The sequence below is a fragment of the Rattus rattus genome, chromosome 3, assembly GCF_011064425.1.
Source record: "Rattus rattus isolate New Zealand chromosome 3, Rrattus_CSIRO_v1, whole genome shotgun sequence".
Lineage (NCBI taxonomy): Eukaryota > Metazoa > Chordata > Mammalia > Rodentia > Muridae > Rattus > Rattus rattus.
The window spans coordinates 158787786-158805137 of record NC_046156.1 but is presented as its reverse complement, the minus strand read 5'-3'; the positions used below and the strand labels follow the sequence as shown (position 1 = coordinate 158805137).

The 17352-nt window shown below is 34.3% G+C and overlaps 1 protein-coding gene across 1 annotated transcript in view; it reads left to right on the top strand.

Moving 5' to 3' along the window:
• Positions 1–17352, top strand: part of Cdh18 (cadherin 18) — a 242554-nt gene that overhangs the window by 166285 nt on the left and 58917 nt on the right. The window contains exon 5 of the mRNA XM_032898746.1: positions 8223–8476. Coding sequence (XP_032754637.1) covers positions 8223–8476 — 254 coding nt within the window. The remainder of the gene's footprint in view (positions 1–8222; positions 8477–17352) is intronic.

Sequence of the window (17352 nt, the reverse complement as noted above, 5' to 3'; positions counted from 1 at the left end):
CTTTTGAAACAGCAGGCAGAATCCCTCAACATTCTACCCGCTCAGCTACCCTCTCCGCAGCATCTGACACTGTACCCTCCTTTTTTTCTTCCCTCTTCTGGAGAACTGGTTCTTAACCTGTGGATTGTGACCCATTTGGGTGTCACATATCAGGTATCCTCTATATCATACATTTACATTATGAGTCATAACAGTAGCAAAGTCATGGAGTAGCAATGAAACAATTTTATGTTTGAGTGTTACTCCAACATGACGGACTATATCAAAATGTGGTGGCGGCATTAGGAAGTGCTCTTCGACAGCTCCACAGAATGTCTTGGCTCATAGGACTCCTATCTCTGCATATAGGCTGAAATATTTTACATTAGTTACATCTCTCAATTTGAAGAACTATTGTAATTTATTTAGTACCTATTTACATTTTCATGATGACATATATATATATCTCCCCATAAACCATATTTCATTAGAAATATTTTTAAAAGTTAAAGAAATAAATAACACACATATACATTTATGTATATATATATCTGCTCATATATGTGTATATCTATGTGTATATATGTATATAGGTGTGTGCATTTCTCTGTCTCTGTTTCTCTCTCTCTCTCTCTCTCTGTGTGTGTGTGTGTGTGTGTGTGTGTGTGCTTCCATTTGTATGCCAATGAACCTGTCTGGGTGTCAGAGGACGTCTTTCTGGAGTCCGTTCACTCCTTGTACTGTTTAGGTCACAGGAATGAAAGACCATGATGTATATCAGCAAGATGCTTCACTAGCTGAGACATTTCACTCTGCTAGATCTAGTTCTTCTTTTCTTATCTAGTTTACTGTAGTTTTTAAATTACAATGTTATTGCTTAAAAATATTTTTCATACAACATGTTTTCTTACAATATTCTTTCCCCTCCCATTATTCCTCTAGATTCTTTGTAGCTCATTACATAACATACTTAAATTTTTACTTTCTCCCAAAAAATATGATGAAAACAAAACATGACAATGAGAACATCAACAACAACAAAAAAAATGAAAATAAACAAGCAAACATAAAAGACAGAAACTAAGCAAAACACACAAAAAAAGATGGACTTAGCTCTAACTTGGTCAACTATTTCTGATACCCTGCCTGAAGTAATAGTGATATACCCAATGTCTTTTCATTGAAGAAAACTGAATTTCCTCCTTGTTTTAGCAGGTATCAATTATAAATAGCTTCCAGGTTAGAGGTAGGACATTCTGCCTCCTTCTCAGTTTCTTTGGTTGGATTTTATAGGCTTGAATTTGTGTGGCTATTATGCACCATCTCATTGTCTCTGTGAGTTGATGTGTCCTTTAGTCCTGTTGTGTCCGGGAGCCATGTTTCTTGGCATGCGAAGGAAAGGAGTTCTGAGAAGGTTGTTTGGTAGTTTTGGGAACTATACAAAATCAATTCGGGGCTTCGAGTTGGTGATCTAGGTTCTGCTGAGATGACTTTCTGCACTGATGTCTTGTGTGTGTGTGTGTGTGTGTGTGTGTGTGTGTGTGTGTGTGTGTGTGTGTGTGTGTGTGTGTGTGTGTCGTGCTCTGCTCTGCTCTGCTCTCAGGTTTTCCTTGCTATTCTAGAGTGAGAAATCCTGTCAGAAAAACCCTTGAAGAGTTGTGCTTGCTCAGCTCTCTACATAAAAATTCATAAAAAGAACTGCTGTCGAGTTCTGCTAGCTCATCTCACCCAGACCAAAACCCAGTTTTTATTTACATATATATTCAGCCATTTATTTCAGATTTCTTTTTTAGTATCTTATAATTCAGCATCCCGAGACCCCAGCCCCTTAATTCTAAGCATAGAGCAAACACTCATTTACTTTTAACACTGCAAAAGAATTCAGAGATCTGTCTGCCTCTGCTAAACACATAAGATAAACTAGTCGGGTGGGACTCTGTCCTGATATCACCATTTCTACCATGCCCGAGACTGGACTTGCTGTGTCTCAGGCTGATCTTAAACTCAGGACTGTCTGCCTTTGTATCTCTCTGCTTTCCTGTATTTCTGAGAAGCTGGCTCATATTATAGCTACTTTTGTTCCTTTAGTCTCATGAATCCCCTCATAATTCATATTGCATCCAGTTTTTTGCATAGTTGATAAATTAAGTATTTTTAAACTGATGGATTTAGAATTTTTCCATAGCATTAAGTGCTGCCCTCAAGGCCCAGCCTTTACCATTTTGCTGAGACAGCCACACCCTGGACTCCTGGACTCATACTGTTTCTAATTATCATGGAGTCATTAACATTAAGAGGGAGGACATTCCTCAGAAGGAAAGAGACCTACAGTGCTAGTATTGGTTCCAGTGAATAAAAACATTATTACATACACACAGAAGCCATTGGCACTCCTGGAAGCTCACACTGAGACCCTGTCCCAGGGGCAGGAACCAAGGCCACCCCAGACTCAGCATTTGAAGTCATCCATCACCTATGGTTCTTGCTATCTTCTTTCTGCCTCCTTTTCTGCATAGATAGATAGATAGATAGATAGATAGATAGATAGATAGATAGATAGATAGATACATACATACATACACACACATATATAAATAGATAGATATAGATGTAGATATAGATATAGATATAGATACATGAATCCTGATGGGGTAGTTTGATATTGCCATCCCATTTAAGACAGGATGCCTCAAAGTCTCTTGCTGTCTGCAAACCATCCTGATGTAGATGCTTAAATGGTGAAGAGAAGGGAGGGAAGGATAAAGTAGGGAATATGGGGAGGAATGCATAATTATTTTTGAAAAACCATATGGAGATTTATTACTCTATTAGTCTTGTAAACATAGATCCATATATAAAGGAAAAAATTTTAAAGATAGTATATACTGGAAACAAAATGACTCAAATGTTACCACCCAATTCTAGAATGATGCCATCTTTTTGACTTACTGGCCAAAGGATGCATTCTGATCTCCAAACGCTAGGAAATGGATGCTACTGGTTACCATCCACATCCTGCTGTTAAAGCACTTTTGAGAAAGACACCACTTGCATATGTCACAAAACAGGGAGAAATTCTATGGTGCATAACTAGAAACTAGAAGTTTCACCCCTTCTACATAGCATATCCAATGCTGAAACATGCTATGTGTGACACTGTAGAGGGAGTCTATTATCAATCTTACTCAGCCATGAACCCTGCCACATACCTGCCATACAGATAACTGCACCTGGCTGCAAAATACAAATTTTATTGGATTGAACAACCACTGTTTCGTTGGATTTAAGGGCCACTCCAATAGATGGAAAACACATTTGACTCTAAAAATGAAGCCAAATACCTGAGATGAGAGAGGTTATGAGGACCAGGGGGAAATCTACTGTCATTATACTGCTTAATGGATGTATCAATAAAACAGTTCCTGCAGATATACTACTATATTCGTAGATCTGGGGCTCACTCATCCCTCATCAGAAAAGCTGCTTCTTGCAGTAGATGGTAATGAAGGTAGCTCTCTAATTTATAATTAATTAACTCATTTTAGATACATCAAATAGCTTAGTGGCAGACTATCTGCTTTATGTATTCAATACCCTTATTTCAATATAACTGAATAAACAAGCAATGCTCACAGAGTTTGAATTGCAATAAATTCTTAAAGCAAATAATGTTAAAACAAAACAAAAATAAATATAACAAAACAAACCAAAAAAACAAACAAACAAACCCACAGAGGAATAGTTGGCTCTCAAGCCTGGAATTGTTCTCCTAAAACACTAACCAAAGTTTATGACATTTCAAGGCAAAAACCAAAATGAGCTTAGCTGCCTTGCACAGTAAATACAAACTAATGATGCAGATCTGCAGTATTCTACCCGGGAGACTTATCCCGGCTTTACAGTCTTGTAAACTAGAACGATTCAAATAATCACACCCAACCACCAACAAATACACAACTGAAACAGAATCTCTAAGTAATAATGAGCAAATTGCCAAAGACTAGAGTCGATTCTTTTCATACAAGTTCTATCACTAAAAGGAGAAACGCTGTGTCCATAATTCCTCTTTTAGCTTGAGCACTGAATAGTTAATCAAATGGGAAAGACTGTTGGCATGTACTTAGAAAAATCTATGTTCATAAGTGTTTAAGATTTTAAAGCGGAGTTACACTAGAGCCCTAATTCATCGTAAGTGATCACTGGCTTTACAATACAGTGATAGTGTCTTTACCATGACACACAGAACCATAGTTATTCCTTTTGTTTAAGCAAAAGAAGAAAATACTATGAGTTTAGTTTACAAACTCCTAGATGTTTCTTGTAATTTGCTTTTCATACTTTTAATAATCTGGATGAATTTTCCAATTTATTTTTTTTCAGTTTGCTTTTTGATTTATGTGGCTTAGCACATTTTACTATTTGTAATGTACTGTGTTTGGTGGATTATAATTGGGATAAAGGAATTTAATTGTAACTTAGGAATACTAAGCTCCAGAAAAAGAATACTCCATAGATTCAAAAAAAATCTAAGGATTTGCAGAGTTTTTAATTTATAAGCAATGGGTAGTTGCACATGTTTACTGAAGTTATAGCATAGATAAATAATATATTACCACAATAATATAATTCTGTGGTTATAATACAAAACATAATTTACTTGGTATGAATAAATACTTTTGAAATATTCAGAATAAATGAATGATTTTCTTTCCTATCAGTTTTCTATTGGTGCAACTCAGTATCGCCAGTTAGCATTCATAAAAGAAACTCTTAATATGTTCCAATTCACGGTAGTAAATCCGTTTTTAAATTTCTGACACAACCTGAAATTATTCTCTCCTTCCTTTGTGGCTGCAGATGGTCCCTATCCATCCATCTGCCATTTTTGGCAAACAAGTTTCCCAGGATGGTTATGTCTGCCTGGAGGTAGTTAAACTTATATTAGATGATCATCAACATGAAACCATGTGTCCACACAAACAACCTGTACCTTACCATTGGGTGGGCAGCATTAAGACATGAGGCATTTATTTTGTTAAAGGAATCTGCTAGAAAATTTGTATTCTATTCTCTTCGATGCACAGCATGAAAGTAATATCAGGATAAGCCAAACGTGGGCAAAATTTCCTTCACTATTCTCACTGAGTCGAAGAGTAATATTCTGTAACAATGAATGAGTGAAGATGGGTGTTTGAAAATTTGGTGTGGTGACAAAAGCTGTGTTAATCATTATTGACAAAACAAGATGGTCCACACTTTAAAATGATAAGAACATTGGTCGAAAAGTTTTACACAAGGTAATTTTCATAAATAATATTAAAACAGTGATATTAAGCAAACATGAGACCCCTTGCCTTCTGCTTCCTCTGTGTTTATACATTGATGGTCTGGTCTAAATATAAGAAGGACGGTGTACATCAATAATTCTTTATTGTCATTGTTTAATTTAATTATTTTTATTTTCTATTTATTATGTGTAATATTTGTACTATAAGTATGTTAACCATGTAAATGTCTGGCATAGTTGGTGGTCAGAAGGGTGTCAGCTCGCCTGCAAAGGGAGTTACAAGCGGTAGTGATTTTCCATGTGGATGCGGGGAATCAGAAAGTGGTCTTCTGTAAGTAAGGGTCATTAACATTGAACATTTCTTTAGCACCTGTCTGGTCTTCAACATGCAGCAAATATTCAGAATTTTGGGCTAACTTATTTTAATTTGTGTTAGATTTTTAATGTAGTCAGGGTCACATTCTTATTTCTTTAAAGGAAAGTAAACTTTAGAAAAGAAAAGGAGAATTAATTATTTCAGAGATTTATTTTTAGTTTCAGTTCTTTCTGAAGAAGACAATTTCTAATTAGTAGACTACAGGCTGCAGATTTAATTAACCCATCAGTAAAATCATATAAATCTAAGCAAATAAGATTTTTATTCTATGTGCATATAAGTGGATTAAATGGGCTCAGCTTTTGAGAATTTGAGTTTTGAGATTTTTAAAAGAGCTTTAAAAACTATCAAATGCTTCCAGTGTCCCAGCATGACCCATGTCACTATGACTCTAGGAGTTTTCCAAATTCTAGGCCCTGATTGAAACAAAATAGTTGTTATCCTGTCTATAAAATGTTCACAACCTAAGAAGGCCAACTTCTAAAGCGATCCGGAATGGATACAAGAAATGATCATCAGTAGTACTGGGGATTGTGTTCACAAGATTCCCCAAAAGGACACCTCTTAGGTACCTATTCTTACAGTGTTGAACATCGCATATATGACTCCTGCAAGTCAGATGTTGAAGCTTCATCTTCATTTTGACAACAGTCGGGAATGGAATCTTTAAGAGATGCTAAGGTCTAGGTAATAGATTCACAAGTGGAATCTGGTACTTTGTACAAATAGAAATAAATAAGGTTCCCATCTCTAAACATCTAAGAATATCAGAAAGACCCTATGTGCAAGCTTAGATATGTGGCCTTATAAGACAGCACATCTGACAGTCCTTTGTTATAGAATGTCCTAATATTCAAAACTATTACAAGATTAAGTTTGCTGGTGAAAATGACAAATCTGTGTTGTTGTATCTAAGCAACCCAAATGACTAGGACGGTTCTTTGGGGTAAAGCAAAATATCATAGTTCCTTTATAAGGAATAGCTATAGCTGATCCCACCAAGAACAAAAATGCCATGATGTTCAATCAGTGCAATTTAATATCAGAAGCCTAAATAAGAATAAAATATTTCTGTGCACTGTTTCTACCAGATATTTATCAAGATGAGTAGAACCAATGAAGCAATCAATAGGTTCCAAGTAAAAGAAAGTGTCTTACACGCTCTGTTTTAACTTCTCCATCCAAAGTTTCTACAACTAAAATTAAATATGAGATTATGTTGTGTAACAGACCTACATGCAAGTATAATTTTGCTCCTTGGTTAGCATCTTCCAAACTTTCAGTTCTTCTCAAAAGGTAAATTCACCTATTCTCATGAACATTTTAACAGCTTGCATCACTAATATGTATAATGATCAATATGACTTAAAAATAAAGTACTTGTGTATTATTTTGTATTCTATAATAATAGAAGTCCATTATTTGGGACAAAGCACTGGTTATATACTTGCACATAAAGTCAAATTCATGATGCCATATATATATTTGAAATATTTATTTGTATTTATAATATTTTATATATATATATAAATTGCTAGTAAATGTCTATGTGTAACTGAAGGTAGTTATTAGTTGGAAAACTGATTGTGTATTTTAATTATAGAATATTTACCTATGCATCAGATCCTGCCTGCTTTCTTCAACAACACAAACTCCTATTGGAAATTTTTAAATTTATCTAGAAACTGAAATGATTATAATGATCTATTAATATAAGATCAAAGCTAAAATAGGTATAAACAAGCAAAGAGAAATAGACTGATATTAAAATTTTGCTCCAAATGAGAAACACAATAGATGAATTAATATCATAAGTACAAAGTAAGAAAACAAACTACACATTTTCTACACCACAGAGTTTACATACAATAGAATGAAAAGACAATATACAGAGGAAGAGAGAGCATTTTCAAACTATCTACCAGATAACGAACATAATTCTAGAAGAAACTTAAGACAGTAGCAAAATCACAAAACCTCCAATTTAAAATACACAAAAATTAATCATAAAATAATGTGAGATAAATCACATAAATGTAATAAGTTATTTCATTATATTCTGTTTGTTTGATTGTTTGTTGTATTTGTTTTTGTTTATTCAAGTCAAGGTTTCTTTGTGCGGTCTGACTTTTGTAGAACTAGACCTTGATGTCACAGAGATCAGCCTCCTTTTGTCTTCAAAATACTTGGTTTAAATGTACGTGCTACTACTGCCAGGATCATCTCAAATTTCAAACAAGCTACCAGCAAATATTTTTAGATTAATTATTTAATAATTCCTGGATGGTATAGGATGGAGAGGACTAAAGAGTGTCTCTAAAAAGCAATATGGTTTTGCAGAGGCGAATTTATTTCTTTATGTAGTTATCACCCTATTTAAGGCTATGCAAACTCTCTATAGAGTAAGACATGAGTTGCCATTATGTCTGTTTGGACATCATAATTTAGGAAAATATTATAGCTATTTTTTAAAGAAAAGTAAGTTAACATATATCATACACTTTTCATAAGTAAGAAAGTAACTGCATCTTTGAAAAATGTAGACAGTCTAACATTGGCTATCACATTTTCCCCCTGCAGCCACTGAACTATGAGAAAAAGAAGTCTTACACACTCAACATTGAGGGAGCAAATACACATCTGGATTTCCGCTTTTCCCACTTGGGTCCATTTAAGGATGCCACCATGCTGAAGATCATTGTTGGGGATGTGGATGAACCACCACTCTTTTCTATGCCTTCCTATGTCATGGAAGTCTATGAAAATGCCAAGATTGGGACGATTGTTGGCACTGTCTTGGCACAGGATCCAGACAGTGCTAACAGCTTAGTAAGGTAAGCTATATTCCTTATCTCCCAAGTACTTGAAGATTTGGTTTATGTCTTAAGGTAATTTAATGTGAAGTAAAGTATGATTAGATATTTTATTTGCAATGGTTTTCAAATTATAACAAATATGTAATTATCTTAATAAATTAACAGACAAAAGTTGATTAAATTATTAATATATGGCAGAATTGGGGAAATGGGTCAGTTTATTCAGAGCTTCCTATGCAGGAAGACCAGAGAATATGTTATGTAAACACCTAAAAAAAATTGTGGTTTATAACCATGGTAGATCAAAGATCTCTGAGAGCCCCTGAGTAGTTAGACAATGCCTCATCATTTAGTTCTGTGTTCAATAAAATACCTTCTCTCAGTAAAAAGAGATTGCCCAAATCAACCTCAAACCTACACACACACACACACACACACACACACACACACACACACACACGCACGGACACACAACTACCTGTACATTCACACAAACTGACATCAACACTTGTGACCATTATTGCACACAAATGTGGATACCACAGACTACACATACAGAGAGATAGACACAAACACACATTATATAGATAAATAGATTGATAGGTAGATAGGGAGAGAGAGAGAGAGTGAGAGAGAGAGAGAGAGAGAGAGAGAGAGAGGCAGGCAAGCAGGCAGACAGACTGACAGGCAGAATCACTACTCCCACATACCTGTTGTAAAAACAGATTAATTTTCCCTTTGGTTTAATGAATACACAATATTATTGAGGAAAAATTGTATTTAGAACATTAAGTAGAGAACCTTTGATTAATTTGTGATAAGAAGTCTGGATATAATTCAAGAGTAAACTCTGGGGAATAATGCTTATCCCCTATTGATGCTTCATTTATATTCCACAGAATGTGACTTAGATCATCATTTATCCTTTTCAGTAAAAGATACATAGTCTTTCACAATTGTTGTGAGCTCACAGTTTAATCATACTACAAAGTAGAATTCTCTGATTGAGCTGCCACTCAGTAAATGATAATATTTTCAAGGAAATATAGAGCAATAACTCAGGGTCTATACTTGAAAGGCCAACAAACAATATTTCTTTAATAATAAATGAGTGGTATTTGTTCTATTTTATGATACTCAAATTTATAATACTTAAATCAGGTCTTATATCACAGATGTCAATAAAATTACAATGAAGGATTTAATACAAAGCCAAGTATGATTTTGTAGTTTAAGATTTTAGTATAACATATAAAGCATAATTAATATTTTTTGCATAATAAAAATGTTAGTTTTGTTAAGGACAAGATAAAAAGAACTAAACACAAGCATTTGGACACCTTTGTCTATATTTATACACCTGAAAACCTAAGATTTTTAGGAAGTTTCAAATCCTTAAAAATAACTGGCTTTTCCCATAAAGTTTCCTTCTTGTAGTTTAGACATGGAAACAAAAACTTTAATTGTTTGATTTTTTTCCCACCGTGGTATGTGGAATTTTAGCACCTGATCTCTCTCTCATCCCCTCATTTTGAAACTTAAAAACTTCTCCCAACAAATCCCCTCCTACTTTAGAGATTTATTTTCCTGTGTCTCACAGAGTTTACAGTTTCATACCACAGTGTGGGTGGGAGCTAATTTACTGAATCAAAAACAATTTACCAGAGAACACAATGATAAAGAGATTGCTGTGTTTTATAAAGGAAAAAGAAGCCAGGGAGATGTTTGTTAGAGATGTGGAATGGTGAGACAAAAGTGGGTCGCTCTGCAGGCCCTTGCTGAGGCATTGCTTTCCCCTTGAGGTACCAGGCAAAAGATGCTATGCTATGCTATGCTATGCTATGCTATGCTATGCTATGCTATGCTATGCTATGCTATGCTATGCTATGCTATGCTATCCTGTACCATACTGTATACTATATACGTACTATATTACAGAATAGAGTTTATTTAGGGCATGGGGAGGGGAGTTGACGGATTAGAGACATAGAAAGGAAGAGACAGAGACAGAGAGACAGAAAGAGAAATAGAGGAGTAGAGGCTGGCCATGAACACATTGGGAGATCACAGGTGGGGATTGGAGGAGGGGAATGGGAAGAGAAGGGACAGAGAGGAAAGAGAGTAAGAAAGTGAGAGAGTAAGAGGACAAGAGAGTGAGGAGGGGGCAAGCAACCCCTTTTATAGTGAGTCAGACATACTTGACTGTTGCCAGGTAACTGTGGAGCAGATCATAAAAGGAAATGATAACTTTTGACACACCCTCTCACCAACAATCTTGAAGTTATGAAACTACATTTTCTACTGTCTATTAATAGAGACAGTTCATGATAGTTTATACTCTTATCAAAATTGCAGTTTAATTTTAAAAATTCATATGTACAAAGAAAAAATTCTGTGCATGAAGATGTAGGTTAAACAATTTACTCTTTATGTAATATTAATCCCCAAAACAGGTGACAGAGGAGCACCAAAATAAATATCATGATCAATTAAATTAAAGCAAGAATTTTTCTTCATATCCACAGGCTGCCTCCTTTGAGACAGGGTTTGGATGGTCATCCTTGGATTGAGGAAGGCAGAGCTTTTATTGTTTGGGTATAGGGAGTTTCCAAGTGGGGGATACAGCAGGCAAAACAAGCAAGGTTACAGGAGCAGAATGTAAACGTAACACAATAGTCCAATTGACCTCCTGAAACAAAGACATGGTTAGAAGATGGTCATAGCAAGACAGGTATAACAGCAGGTAATCGTAACAAGGTAGTCCTAGGTGGTCATATAACCACATTTTTAAAGAAAGTTAGGGTTACAAGATAGTTATAAGCAACTGTTGCAACAAAGATATGGTGGCCATTTGACTTATCATAGCTCAACTAACTTATGAACAGTATACATTTTTCTCTTAGTTCCACATGAGAATCTAGAGTGTCTGGGTAGTGGGAAGGCCTCCCATGCTTTATTCTTAGCAACACATACCCATTGTTCTCATATGTTCAAAAAGGAGCTAGCTGGTTCTGTTTCTGGGAGGTCATCCCTGCCATTGGGAAAGTTCCAGTCCTACAACCTTAGATCTCTCAAAGACCATATCTATACCTATGTCTTTTGTCAGATAGATGTGTCTAGACCTGGGGGACATTGAATGAAAGGGAAACAGAGAAGAGCTCAGATATCCAACCGTAGTCAATAACGGATTCAGCTCACAAAGAATTCTCTGGCAACAAGTACACATAAGGCTAAGGCTGAGAAACTGATAGAATGGAATATAAGTGAAGTGTTAAAGGAACTGCATTCATAAAAAAGAAATTTATGACTTTTCTGTAATATAGTGTCAGTCCTTGTATGTCACGTGTTGCATGGTCGTGTGAATGCTGCCATATTCACCCATAAATCAGAAAAAAAATTAACTGGTTCTTTGAATAATTTATTGTCCTCTGATATTTCTAATTGCCAGTACATCCTGTTATTTGAAAGGGAACTGAACATTCACAGCCTTAGATGCTGCTCTAGAGAGATGATTGATACATTGTCTTCAAATGCTAATAGGTTTATTAGCATAACCATGATTTTATGTTTTGTTTTGATTCAAAAAGTAAAAGGAATTTACTTCAGTTGCCTTGAAATAATTAGAAACTTTAAAGCTGTTGTGAGGGTGTATAATTTACATAACATTTGTAGTCGATTTTAATAAAAATGTGTCATTCACATAGGATTCAAAGTGCAAACAATGAAAATAAAAACAGAAAACAATAACAGTATTAAAAACAAGCCCCTTAAGCCTTTCTTTCATAGGGATCAAATGTTTGTAGTAATTAAGGGAAAGTACTGTGAAGGGATGTACCTTGCCTTGTGCCAGGAAGAGCCATTAGATTCTCATTTGTAGAACTGATAATAAAAAAGATTTGCACCCTTACAGGAATTTCTGAAAATCTGCTTGATTTTATTCTTCTTGCATACTATTGTTCAACTATTAGATTACTCAGATTTTTTGATAACAAACCATATCAATTCTTTTTGTTTTGTGTTGTTTTCTATTTTATTTGTTTGTTTATCTCAAAATAGCATGGGCTTTTCAGAAATACATTCATCAGCTTTTGTGAAAACATGCATAAAATTAGAGGCTGTCAGCTTACAGGCAAAAAAAAAAAAGTTGTTGGTTTAAACAACTTACATTGTTTCCTGGCTTATTAGAGATGACATTAAGGAACTTGAGATACAAGGACATAGGAAATCTCATTTAGAGGATAGGATCTCAGAAATATCAAACAGTTGGCAATCATTGGCTGACCAAACACGTTTTTAGTTGTTATTATTCCCCCAAACCTTTGGAAATCTATAAAAAATAGTCTACTAATGTTTAGAACTTACATTTTAAAAGGCAGATTTTTAACACATCTAACAAAGCACTATAAAATTTTAGATTTGCAATATAAAGTGAGAATAATTTTCAAGCATCACTCAATGCCTCTCATGTATTAACTTGAGTTTCTCTTGATAGGAAAGCAGGGATGTTTTAAGTGACCAGAAAGCCAATGGCCCACGGCTTTAACTAGAGCCAGTTGTTTGTATACTTGGACATATACACAAGGAAGGGGGTATGGTGATGGCAGCATCCTGCCATTCAGTCTTGCTATCTGAAGTATATAAATTTTCATATATTTAAGTCTTTGCATATAAAAACATGAATTAAATATGAATAAGTAAAATGAAATATTATTGACATTCTCGTTATTGACTGAATTTCTATAATTGTCACATGCCTGTAATTTACTTTTTCACTATGATTTGTAATCAGAAATTTTCTACACCTATATTAGGAAGCAACCTTTTTTTTCCTTTATTGTTATTTTAAGAGAGCAGAAAGTATCAATAAAAATTTTGAATACTTGTTTTAGATAGTCCTGATGACACAACTTGTTTGCTAATATACAAAATGTAATCATTATTATATATTGAACGGTTCGTCAGATTGAAAATAAGTTTAGAGAGAAGAACATCTTATTTTCTATATAGTAGCTGAAAGTGTAAATGTTACATATCTTGTTCTGAGACTTATTACAACCTGGGTGGGTTTATGTAACAACCGTGTTTGCTGCAGCTTCTCTGGAATGCTGACTTTCTTACACTCTCCCATAACGATCCCATGGTTTATAATGGAATACGAATGTAGCATGCTTCAATTACTATGGAGGTTAAAAACTAATGGAAAAGTGAGATTTCAAAATAATGGCATGGTCCCATTGGCAACACTAAAGGAGAGAACTGGAAAAAATAAACTGAATAAATAGATTGAATATTTAACTTGTAGTTTTTATAGCAAAGATAAAGTACCAACAAATAAATTGAAAATATTATCTAATTCCTAATGTATTATTTTTCAACTGAAAAATTTATGTAAAATTTAGTTTATCGGCAATATAGACAAATTTATGTTGCATTTTAGTTCAATTTTAAGTATGCCCTAATCAAAATAGTATCAGAATCTCTAAATATATAGTGAGGATATAAGAATCCTTTAATAAGAAATGAATACATAGCGAGAAAGTAGTCCCTTGTTTAAAACTAGAGGCCATTGCCTTTAACTTGTGTTTTATTAGTATCAGTGACATATTGCTCATAAAAATTTATAAATTAAGGCTTTAGTATATAACATCACAAATATATGACACTTGAGATTTAAGAAGCCCAAACAGACTAATGTAGAATCTCTGTTTATTCATTGATGAGCATCATCTTTAGATAGATGTGTTGAATGTTGGGACCTCAATCAGTCAATTATAGAGGTGAAATGTTCTTGTCTTCCACTCCTTGCTTGAATAACAATTAAGACATCCTCTCAAGCTAATGCAAGTATCTTGTATATAACATATATTATGTGTAACATAATCTATGCTTTGTTTTCTCGTTACTTCATTAGACACTGAAGTATAATACCAGACGTAACATATGACAATGTTGTTTTTGGAATATTTACTTAGAATGATTTTCTGGATATTTGTATGGTTAATGCATTTTATGCCCTAACCTTTTAAAAGGAACATTTAAAATTTAACATCAGAGCTGTATACCAGATATGTGACAATTAGTTAAGCTTCAGAGAAATTGAGGCTTCTAGTTATCCCACAAGTTTTGAATCAATTAAAGATTACTAAATTTTATTAAACTATTATTCTAATAATTGAATAAATTATTTAACTTACCTTACAAAACAGCTACCACATAGAATTCTTAATGACGTTTCTTTACTACATATGTTCTGCATTTACAAGTGTATGAAATATAATAACTGAGAGGAACAAACAACATTCTTACTAATACTTTTAGGGCAAATCAGTATAGAAATATATTTTTGACACATACTTAAAATTAAGTTTTTGGTGAAAGAAAGAAAGTATAATGAATACAGGAAGTACATGTGAGGAATGAGATTCATTATTAAAATGAAGAACAACTTTTCCAATATTCTTGAACATGAAATCTAATTATCTAGAGGTAATTACATAAAGGTAAACAAACCATGTGCATATAATAACCCAGGAAAATTGAGTGGCAAATGAAGAACTTGGTGATTTGTATAAAGTAACATTTGTTGTAAAAAGTATTTGATTAAAGGCAGTCGTTACTGATATTGACTGTTTCTTATAGTTATAGCTTATCTGTCTGTTGGAACATGAAATCTAAGTTGCATAATAAATGAGTTTTTATTGTATATTTCTTTATTTGCATTTCAAATGTTATTCCCTTTCCCAATTTCCTGTCCATAAGCCCCCTATCCCCTTTCCCTCCCTTTCTTCTATAAGGGTGTTCCCTTCCCCATCCACATCCCCTGACATTCCCCTACACTGGGGGTCCAACCTTGGCAGGACCAAGGATTTCTCCCTCCATTGGTGCCCAGCAAGACCATCCTCTGCTACGTATACCATTGGAGCCATGGGTCAGTCCATTTATTGTCAGTCATTGGATAGTGGTTTATTCCCTGGAAGCAATGGTTGGTTGGCATTGTTGTTCTTATGGGATTGCAAGTTCCTTCAGCTATTTCAATCCTTTCTCTAATTCTGGAGGTCAGCGTGTAGAAGAATGCAAATCAATCCATTCTTATTGTCCTGTACAAAGCTTAAGGCCAAGTGGATCAAGGACCTCCACATAAATGAATATCTTACTTTGATAAATTGAAGTTCTTTTATTTTTCACAGAGTTTAAAATATAATAGGAAGTTTTAAAAAGGCATAATCATAACTCATAATTCTGTGTGAGAAAAAAAATCTTCCAAGAGATTTCTTGCTATGAATGGTGCAAATAGAAACACTTATCAGCTAGTGATACATTAGTCAACATTGTAATTAGATAACATTGGAAACTCGTCCAATCAGAATGTTTTTATGGATTTCTGAGCAATTAGCAGTTAGCAGCAAGTTTATTCCTATAGTCTAAGTCTAGTACTTTCTATAGTTTAAGTCTAGAACACTATGATTACTTCACTTTACTAATGGCTAAATTTTTCAAGCATATTTCAGTAGTTTTGCCTTCATTAGTATTCTAATATCTACCATACAGAAAAGGAAGATGAAAGAATTGGGTATTTTGTTTTACATTTTGAAAGGATTCACTCACTTGCAATTTTGTCCAGTGTTTTCAACCCACTATGAAATGGAGAACCATATGGTGGAAGACTGAATAAGAGAAACCTCCTTGTGAGCATCAAATAACATAATTGCATCAAGAAAAAGCCAGGGCAGATAAGCTTCAAACTTCTGCCTTTGACCTACTTCCTCTAACTCTTCCCACCTTCCACTTTTCTCCAGTTCCCATTGATGGAATTAATTATGAGTCTATCAAAGCATTATTCCACTGATTAGATTACAGTTAGCTCCATTGGCTAACTTTCTCATGAGGCATCCTGATATGCACACCCAGAGTTGTATTCTCCTAATTTCTTAGCCATTTTCTAACGCAGTCACACTGATGCTAAAGATTTTACATTATAGGTATGTACTCTTTTCGTGGTTATTTCACATGTAATATTTAAATCTGTAGGAATGGCAGAGTTACAATATACTATAAGCTGCTTATGCTTATGATGATTGTGAGCATGTGTTCTTTGTACATAATGACGGGTTTCATAAGTACATTCCCATTCAGGAATTTCATATTCTGTGACTGCATTCACCTCCTATGCTTTCCTCTCTCTCTCTCTCCCTACCAAAAGCTCCATAATGTTTCTCAGACAATCTTGCTTCTACATTATGTCTTTCATCATTTTCCATTTACCACATGAACATGCGTATGAGTACATGGTTTAAAGTAGATTAAACTGAAATGTGTGCAATTGCTAGTTATAACCATTTTCATGAAAGCAACATAATTTTATACAGTATGGTTGGATGAAATTCTATTTGTGCATATGCCACATTTTACTTAGCTATTCGTTATTGACAAATATCTGAGCTGATTCTTTAATATTAATTAGTCTTATGAAAATGTTTTATGCAAGTACTTCTGTGGTATATTGAACATCAATTCTCCTAGTGTAAACCAAGAAGTGACATATATGATTTTAGATTCTTGTGAAATCTTCATAGTAACTGTTCACAGTGACTGGGCTATTTTAGATTCACTGTGTCAGTATACAAAGACTCTTTGTTTCCCAGAAAACTAAAGAACATGTATTGTTTCTGTGTAGTGACAGTCATTCTACTGGAGGTGGATGGAGTCTCATGGTAGTTTTATATAGTATCTCATTGATGGCTAAGGAGGTTAAATACATATACATATGATTATTGGCTTTTGTCTTCATTTCTTTGTAACTGTCCACATGTTTGTAAATTTGCTTGGGACACTGTATTCTTGGTTCTTGTCCACCCTCACACTTAGTTTCATACCCATTGGGATTTCCCCATCAT